General features: G+C 51.1%; 1 protein-coding gene across 1 annotated transcript in view; it reads right to left on the minus strand.

The window, feature by feature from the left end:
* Positions 1 to 10000, minus strand: part of LOC135544586 (G protein-coupled receptor kinase 3-like) — a 66653-nt gene that overhangs the window by 31888 nt on the left and 24765 nt on the right. The window contains exons 3-5 of the mRNA XM_064972315.1: positions 2284 to 2357; positions 686 to 787; positions 348 to 422 (exon numbers count right to left, since the gene is read on the minus strand). Coding sequence (XP_064828387.1) covers positions 348 to 422; positions 686 to 787; positions 2284 to 2357 — 251 coding nt within the window. The remainder of the gene's footprint in view (positions 1 to 347; positions 423 to 685; positions 788 to 2283; positions 2358 to 10000) is intronic.

Below are 10000 nucleotides of genomic sequence, written 5' to 3' on the forward strand. Positions count from 1 at the left end.
AAAATGACCTAGCACATGAACAAAACTATGTAAATAGGCACTTTAGTAGACTTTCGGGTAAATACGACCAACTTCACACTCTGAAGTCCGTTTGGATTCTTTTTGGAGGGAGAGTAGGGATGCATTCTGTGCTCAGCCAATGATTTCCACATGAGAAACAGACCGTCCCATCATAACATGTGTTTTGTTGTTTTTTCTGTTGTTGCTGCTTCGCATCCACACGATACGCGTGGATTTTTTGGGTAACCGAAGCGGCGAATATTGCCGTGAAAAGCAGCAAAGTTCACGTCCCTCCCGGGTGTGGGGCTGCGTGGACACACAAACGGGAGTCAGTGCGTGTTACTCACCTGGAAGAGAGAGGGAGGCACCTGCTTCTTGGCCAGGTGAGTCTGAACGTGATCCACTGCTTTCTTAGAGAAGGCCTGAGAGAGACAGAAAAGGGGGGGTCCACAAGGATATGGGGGGGGGGGGGGTGAAACAAATATAGCAACAATAAATGAGTCTTTCCCAGTGCAGTTTGGCCAACGGTTTTAGCACGGTCGGGGTGTTCCATGATGTCTAATCATGTAAACTTGCTCCCTGAGAGGAACATAAACCCATTTCAGGCTGACGTGGGCGTGGCGGTTTTCAGGCTGTGTTTCACGCTGTGTTGGGTGTGTGTCCCGTGTTGACGTCGTGTCCTTACATGTGAGCAGGAGAGGAGTTCCTTCATGATGTAGCCGTCATAGATCTGTCGGCTACGGCACAACCTCTCCTCTTCAGAGTCCAACTTCTCGTAGTCCTTAATCTGACACACACAGGGGTTAACACACACACACTTCCTCTGAAACACACCATGGAATTAGCCTAATCTCAAACTTCTCACATGCCCGCAAATCCAACGGACAACACACTAGACTCCTGATCTCTGACCAATGTGAGTGAGTGAGTGAGTGAGTGAGTGAGAGAGAGAAAGAGGGAAAGAGAGAGTGAGAGAGAGAGAGAGATTGAGAGAGAGTGAGAGAGAGAGAAAGAGCGAGAAAGAGAGAGAGAGTGAGAGAGAGAGATTGAGAGAGAGTGAGAGAGAAAGAGCGAGTGAGAGAGAGAAAGAGAGAGAAATAGAGTGAGAGAGAGAAAGAGTGAGAGAGAGAAATAGAGTGAGAGAGAAAGTGAGAGAGAGTGAGAGAGAGAAAGAGAGAGAGAGTGAGAGAGAGAAAGAGAGAGAGTGAGAGAGAGAAAGCAAAAGGGTAGAGAGACAGTTGAGGCAGACAGATTGAAAGATATACAAGTTATCTACAAAAGTATGTGGACACCCCTTCAAACGAGTGGATCCTGCCTCTTTCAGCCACAGCCATTGTTGACAGGTGTGTAAAATCAGGCACACCGCCGTGCAATCGCCATAGACAAACATTGGCAGTAGAATGGCCCGTACTGGAGAGCTCAGTGACTTTCAATCATGGCTGAGTCACAGGATGCCACCTGTCCAACAAGTCAGTTCGTCAAATTCCTGCCCTGCTTGGGCTGCCCCCGGTCAACTGTAAGTGCTGTTATTGTGAAGTGGAAACGTCTAGGAGCAACAGCTCAGCCAGGAAGTGGTAAGGCCACACAAGCTCACAGAACGGGACCGCCGAGTGCTGTAGGGTGCAAAAATCATCTGTCCACAGTTGCAACACTCACTACCGAGTTACAAGCTGCCTCTGGAAGCAAGAACTGTTCGTCGGGAGCTTCGCGAAATGGGTTTCCATGGCCGAGCAGCCGCAAACAAGCCTACCTGACCCAATGTATAGTTACAACTGTAAAGTTTGGTGGAGATGGAATAATGGTATGGGGATGTTTTTCATGGTTGGGACTTAGGCCCCTTAGTTCCAGTGAAGAGAAACCTTAACGCTACAGCATACAATGACATTCTAGATGATTCTATGCTTCCTCATTTGTGGCAACAGTTTGGGGAAGGCCCTTTCCTGTTTAAGCATGACAATGCTCCCCTGCACAAGGTGAGGTCCATACATAAATGGTTTGTTGAGATCGGTGTGTAAGAACTTGACTGGCCTGCACAGAGCCCTGACCTCAACACCTTTGGGATAAATTGGAATCGCCCGACCTCACTAATGCTTTTGTGGCTGAATGGAAGCAAGTCCCTGCAGCAAGTTTCCAACATCTACTGAAAAGCCTTTCCAGAAGAGTGGAGGCTGTTATAGCGGCAAAGAGGGGACCAACTCCATATTAATGTCCTTGAGTTTGGAATGAGATGTCTGACGGGCAGGTGTCCACATACTTTTGGTCATGTAGTGTAAATGTTCCTACCTCTTCGTAGAACTTGAGCTGTGGCACGGCCTCGTCGATTTCAGTCAAACAGAAATCTTTGAACAGCAGAAAACCTGAAAACAGAGAAACACACACATAGTTGTTTCTTTGACATTACGATACCAATTATACAATTCTATTTGAGGACACGTGTGTGTGTGTGTGTTTTGAACTAACTGCAGGAGAAGGCCACCCCACTGTCAACAAAGCTGCCGGGGTTGACTTCCACACACAGCCCTTTCCTTCAAGACTGAGGCCTGTAGTGGATTGGCCTCAAGAGAACAAGATTCTCATCTCATTGAGCCAATCCCCTATCAGACACACACACAGTCTGCAATGTGACTCAGACGGACCACAATGACAGGGAGCGATAGCGGCGTCAGCTCGAACCTCTACAGTCTGCCTATTATCACGAAAAAAAACCACTCGCCACACACACCATCTACTGGAACCCGTCGGAAACAGCGCTCAGAAACTAGCCCGGGCATCGCCGTGGTAACCCGCCCATTGCCTTCCCGGCGCATGCACCCGTCTCTTCCCAGGGCATTAGCCAATTAGCATTACTGCCGCTAAAATAGACGGGCTAACGAGATGACACGGGGAACGACCTTGCAGAGACAAAAACACGTATGCTACTGGGCGCCGTCTTCCCCTTCGCTCCAAATCCTTGCCCCGCCTGATCGCTCTGCAGTGGTAGAACTGGTAGTGTGGGTTTACAGAAAAGATCAAAATACGAGCGGCCCTAAAACCACTGGGAGCAGAGCAATACAGATCAAGTCCATTTTGTCAGACGACATCCCATCAATTGACTCGACTTGGCCCCGCCGCCCCCCAGGAAGCGACTACCCTGCCCGGGTAGAAACCTTGGCTACCAGAAGGTGGGGGGCGAGGAGGAGGGACAGGTGGAGGAGGATGGGTAGAGGAGAGAGGGGGAAAAAAGGGAAGAGAGGACATTAGAACAGTCTTCTACGAGCGACTGTCACTGTACACAAAACACCACAACAGTCACACTTCTCCTCTCTACGAGCGACTGTCACTGTACACAAAACACCACAACAGTCACACTTCTCCTCTCTACGAGCGACTGTCACTGTACACAAAACACCACAACAGTCACACTTCTCCTCTCTACGAGCGACTGTCACTGTACACAAAACACCACAACAGTCACACTTCTCCTCTCCACGAGCGACTGTCACTGTACACAAAACACCACAACAGTCACACTTCTCCTCTCCACGAGCGACTGTCACTGTACACAAAACACCACAACAGTCACACTTCTCCTCTCCACGAGCGACTGTCACGGTACACAAAACACCACAACAGTCACACTTCTCCTCTCTACGAGCGACTGTCACTGTACACAAAACACCACAACAGTCACACTTCTCCTCTCCACGAGCGACTGTCACGGTACACAAAACACCACAACAGTCACACTTCTCCTCTCTACGAGCGACTGTCACTGTACACAAAACACCACAACAGTCACACTTCTCCTCTCCACGAGCGACTGTCACGGTACACAAAACACCACAACAGTCACACTTCTCCTCTCTACGAGCGACTGTCACTGTACACAAAACACCACAACAGTCACACTTCTCCTCTCTACGAGCGACTGTCACTGTACACAAAACACCACAACAGTCACACTTCTCCTCTCTACGAGCGACTGTCACTGTACACAAAACACCACAACAGTCACACTTCTCCTCTCCACGAGCGACTGTCACGGTACACAAAACACCACAACAGTCACACTTCTCCTCTCTACGAGCGACTGTCACTGTACACAAAACACCACAACAGTCACAGCGACTGTCACTACACAAAACACCACAACAGTCACACTTCTCTCCACGAGCGACTGTCACGGTACACAAAACACCACAACAGTCACACTTCTCCTCTCTACGAGCGACTGTCACGGTACACAAAACACCACAACAGTCACACTTCTCCTCTCTGTCACGGTACACAAAACACCACAACAGTCACACTTCTCCTCTCTACGAGTGACTGTCACGGTACACAAAACACCACAACAGTCACACTTCTCCTCTCTACGAGCGACTGTCACTGTACACAAAACACCACAACAGTCACACTTCTCCTCTCTACGAGCGACTGTCACTGTACACAAAACACCACAACAGTCACACTTCTCCTCTCCACGAGCGACTGTCACGGTACACAAAACACCACAACAGTCACACTTCTCCTCTCTACGAGCGACTGTCACTGTACACAAAACACCACAACAGTCACACTTCTCCCTCTACGAGCGACTGTCACGGTACACAAAACACCACAACAGTCACACTTCTCCTCTCCACGAGCGACTGTCACGGTACACAAAACACCACAACAGTCACACTTCTCCTCTCTACGAGCGACTGTCACGGTACACAAAACACCATAACAGTCACACTTCTCCTCTCCACGAGCGACTGTCACGGTACACAAAACACCACAACAGTCACACTTCTCCTCTCCACGAGCGACTGTCACGGTACACAAAACACCACAACAGTCAACTCTGGCCTCCCTGTCACAGGAAGACGAGGTTGTTTAAAGAACGGGGTCATCTCACAGTAACACTGTACACACAGAGTACACACACACACATGCTAACACTTACGCACGCACACACACACAAAACTAGATGAACGAGTGTGCTGCGGTTAAAGAGATTCTCGGGTACTTTGGCACACTTTTTTAGCCAGTAGTTCTGAAGGGGGCGTTAACCAGACAAAAGCGGAAGCGGAAAATGGGCGTATTACATCGTATATGTGCGCCATATCCTTGCACTCCCTCTGCCGTGTGTGGTTCTGGCAAGCTGTCACTCAAATAGAGGGGCTGAAGCTCATTGGCTAGAAGGCAAATTGCCAAGAGGGGGCTGGCCCATGTGGGGGGAAATTTAAAGAGAATGGCGCAAGGCACAGGTTCCAGATAAACAGTCGCTCGCAAATCTAGGGATTTCCTGGCTAAATCGATGTAAAACAAGACCTCTGCTCATAGACTATGCGTGTGAGCCACGGACACACCCAGCCCCCCCCAAAAACGTAGCAGTTCAGAGGCATGTCTTTTAACTGAGCTGTCATGAGCAGCGTCTCTTCATGACCTCCCAGAGAGAAAGAGAGGGGGGAGCGAGGGAGAATGATGCACTGTTTACTACCTCAGAACGGAGGGAATCGCATCTCATCTCTTTTGTCACTTGTCCCACTGAGTCACTTAAAAAAGGCACCGCCTGAGGAGACGGCACACGTTACACTCAGACAAACCCAGAAGGAGGTTCTGTGGCAAACGGCACGAGACCGTGAGATGGTCCGGCCGGGGAGGTGACTGGATGAACATCGTGATGATGAGCGAATCACCATATTTCCCCTCGGTAGAACAAAGTGCATAAGGCCTTGACGCAGAGCTAAAACCCCCTCCCCAGTCCTACATACTGCTTGACAGAGCTAAAACCCCCTCCCCAGTCCTACATACTGCTTGACGCAGAGCTAAAACCCCCTCCCCAGTCCTACATACTGCTTGACGCAGAGCTAAAACCCCCTCCCCAGTCCTACATACTGCTTGACACAGAGCTAAAACCCCCTCCCCAGTCCTACATACTGCTTGACACAGAGCTAAAACCCCCTCCCCAGTCCTACATACTGCTTGACACAGAGCTAAAACCCCCTCCCCAGTCCTACATACTGCTTGACACAGAGCTAAAACCCCTCCCCAGTCCTACATACTGCTTGACACAGAGCTAAAACCCCCTCCCCAGTCCTACATACTGCTTGACACAGAGCTAAAACCCCTCCCCAGCCCTACATACTGCTTGACACAGAGCTAAAACCCCTCCCCAGTCCTACATACTGCTTGACACAGAGCTAAAACCCCCTCCCCAGCCCTACATACTGCTTGACAGAGCTAAAACCCCCTCCCCAGCCCTACATACTGCTTGACACAGAGCTAAAACCCCTCCCCAGTCCTACATACTGCTTGACCAGAGCTAAAACCCCTCCCCAGTCCTACATACTGCTTGACGCTAAAACCCCCTCCCCAGAGCTGAAAACCCCCTCCCCAGTCCTACATACTGCTTGACCAGAGCTAAAACCCCTCCCCAGTCCTACATACTGCTTGACACAGAGCTAAAACCCCCTCCCCAGTCCTACATACTGCTTGACACAGAGCTAAAACCCCTCCCCAGTCCTACATACTGCTTGACAGAGCTAAAACCCCCTCCCCAGTCCTACATACTGCTTGACGCAGCCAAAACCCCCTCCCCAGTCCTACATACTGCTTGACCCTAAAACCCCCTCCCCTAGTCCTACATACTGCTTGACACAGAGCTAAAACCCTCCCCAGTCCTACATACCTTGACGCAGAGCTAAAACCCCTCCCCAGTCCTACATACTGCTTGACACAGAGCTAAAACCCCCTCCCCAGTCCTACATACTGCTTGACACAGAGCTAAAACCCCCCCCCAGCCCTACATACTGCTTGACACAGAGCTAAAACCCCTCCCCAGTCCTACATACTGCTTGACACAGAGCTAAAACCCCTCCCAGTCCTACATACTGCTTGACACAGAGCTAAAACCCCTCCCCAGTCCTACATACTGCTTGACACAGAGCTAAAACCCCCTCCCCAGCCCTACATACTGCTTGACACAGAGCTAAAACCCCTCCCCAGCCCTACATACTGCTTGACACAGAGCTAAAACCCCCTCCCCAGTCCTACATACTGCTTGACACAGAGCTAAAACCCCTCCCCAGTCCTACATACTGCTTGACACAGAGCTAAAACCCCTCCCCAGTCCTACATACTGCTTGACACAGAGCTAAAACCCCCTCCCCAGCCCTACATACTGCTTGACACAGAGCTAAAACCCCCTCCCCAGCCCTACATACTGCTTGACACAGAGCTAAAACCCCTCCCCAGCCCTACATACTGCTTGACACAGAGCTAAAACCCCCTCCCCAGTCCTACATACTGCTTGACACAGAGCTAAAACCCCCTCCCCAGCCCTACATACTGCTTGACACAGAGCTAAAACCCCCTCCCCAGCCCTACATACTGCTTGACACAGAGCTAAAACCCCCTCCCCAGCCCTACATACTGCTTGACACAGAGCTAAAAAACCCCTAAAACCCCCCCCAGTCCTACATACTGCTTGACACAGAGCTAAAACCCCTCCCCAGTCCTACATACTGCTTGACACAGAGCTAAAACCCCCTCCCCAGCCCTACATACTGCTTGACGCAGAGCTAAAACCCCCTCCCCAGCCCTACATACTGCTTGACGCAGAGCTAAAACCCCCTCCCCAGCCCTACATACTGCTTGACAGAGCTAAAACCCCCTCCCCAGCCCTACATACTGCTTGACACAGAGCTAAAACCCCCTCCCCAGTCCTACATACTGCTTGACGCAGAGCTAAACCCCCTCCCCAGTCCTACATACTGCTTGACACAGAGCTAAAACCCCTCCCCAGTCCTACATACTGCTTGACGCAGAGCTAAAACCCCTCCCCAGCACTACATACTGCTTGACACAGCTAAAACCCCCTCCCCAGTCCTACATACTGCTTGACACAGAGCTAAAACCCCCTCCCCAGTCCTACATACTGCTTGACACAGAGCTAAAACCCCCTCCCCAGTCCTACATACTGCTTGACGCAGAGCTAAAACCCCCTCCCCAGCCCTACATACTGCTTGACACAGAGCTAAAACCCCCTCCCCAGCCCTACATACTGCTTGACACAGAGCTAAAACCCCCTCCCCAGCCCTACATACTGCTTGACACAGAGCTAAAACCCCTCCCCAGCCCTACATACTGCTTGACGCAGAGCTAAAACCCCCTCCCCAGCACTACATACTGCTTGACCAGAGCTAAAACCCCCTCCCCAGTCCTACATACTGCTTGACACAGAGCTAAAACCCCCTCCCCAGTCCTACATACTGCTTGACAGAGCTAAAACCCCCTCCCCCCCTACCCACAGAGCTAAAACCCCTCCCTAGTCCTACATACTGCTTGACACAGAGCTAAAACCCCTCCCCAGTCCTACATACTGCTTGACACAGAGCTAAAACCCCCTCCCCAGTCCTACATACTGCTTGACACAGAGCTAAAACCCCCTCCCCAGTCCTACATACTGCTTGACACAGAGCTAAAACCCCCTCCCCAGCCCTACATACTGCTTGACACAGAGCTAAAACCCCTCCCCAGTCCTACATACTGCTTGACACAGAGCTAAAACCCCCTCCCCAGCCCTACATACTGCTTGACACAGAGCTAAAACCCCTCCCCAGTCCTACATACTGCTTGACACAGAGCTAAAACCCCTCCCCAGCCCTACATACTGCTTGACACAGAGCTAAAACCCCCTCCCCAGCCCTACATCCCCAGCTAAAACCCCTCCCCAGCCCTACATACTGCTTGACACAGAGCTAAAACCCCCTCCCCAGTCCTACATACTGCTTGACCAGAGCTAAAACCCCCTCCCCAGTCCTACATACTGCTTGACACAGAGCTAAAACCCCCTCCCCAGTCCTACATACTGCTTGACAGAGCTAAAACCCCCTCCCCAGCACTACATACTGCTTGACACAGAGCTAAAACCCCCTCCCCAGTCCTACATACTGCTTGACACAGAGCTAAAACCCCCTCCCCAGTCCTACATACTGCTTGACAGAGCTAAAACCCCCTCCCCAGCACTACATACTGCTTGACAGAGCTAAAACCCCCTCCCCAGCCCTACATACTGCTTGACGCAGAGCTAAAACCCCTCCCCAGCACTACATACTGCTTGACCAGAGCTAAAACCCCTCCCCAGTCCTACATACTGCTTGACACAGAGCTAAAACCCCTCCCCAGTCCTACATACTGCTTGACACAGAGCTAAAACCCCCTCCCCAGTCCTACATACTGCTTGACACAGAGCTAAAACCCCTCCCCAGTCCTACATACTGCTTGACACAGAGCTAAAACCCCCTCCCCAGTCCTACATACTGCTTGACACAGAGCTAAAACCCCTCCCCAGCCCTACATACTGCCTACATACTAGCCCTACATACTGCTTGACACAGAGCTAAAACCCCCTCCCCAGCCCTACATACTGCTTGACACAGAGCTAAAACCCCTCCCCAGTCCTACATACTGCTTGACACAGAGCTAAAACCCCCTCCCCAGTCCTACATACTGCTTGACACAGAGCTAAAACCCCCTCCCCAGCCCTACATACTGCTTGACACAGAGCTAAAACCCCTCCCCAGTCCTACATACTGCTTGACACAGAGCTAAAACCCCTCCCCAGTCCTACATACTGCTTGACACAGAGCTAAAACCCCCTCCCCAGTCCTACATACTGCTTGACGCAGAGCTAAAACCCCTCCCCAGTCCTACATACTGCTTGACACAGAGCTAAAACCCCTCCCCAGTCCTACATACTGCTTGACACAGAGCTAAAACCCCCTCCCCAGTCCTACATACTGCTTGACACAGAGCTAAAACCCCTCCCCAGTCCTACATACCTGACACATACTCCCCAGTCCTACATACTGCTTGACACAGAGCTAAAACCCCTCCCCAGTCCTACATACTGCTTGACCAGAGCTAAAACCCCTCCCCAGTCCTACATACTGCTTGACACAGAGCTAAAACCCCCTCCCCAGCCCTACATACTGCTTGACACAGAGCTAAAACCCCTCCCCAGTCCTAC

The sequence above is a fragment of the Oncorhynchus masou genome, chromosome 8 (assembly GCF_036934945.1).
Source record: "Oncorhynchus masou masou isolate Uvic2021 chromosome 8, UVic_Omas_1.1, whole genome shotgun sequence".
Lineage (NCBI taxonomy): Eukaryota > Metazoa > Chordata > Actinopteri > Salmoniformes > Salmonidae > Oncorhynchus > Oncorhynchus masou.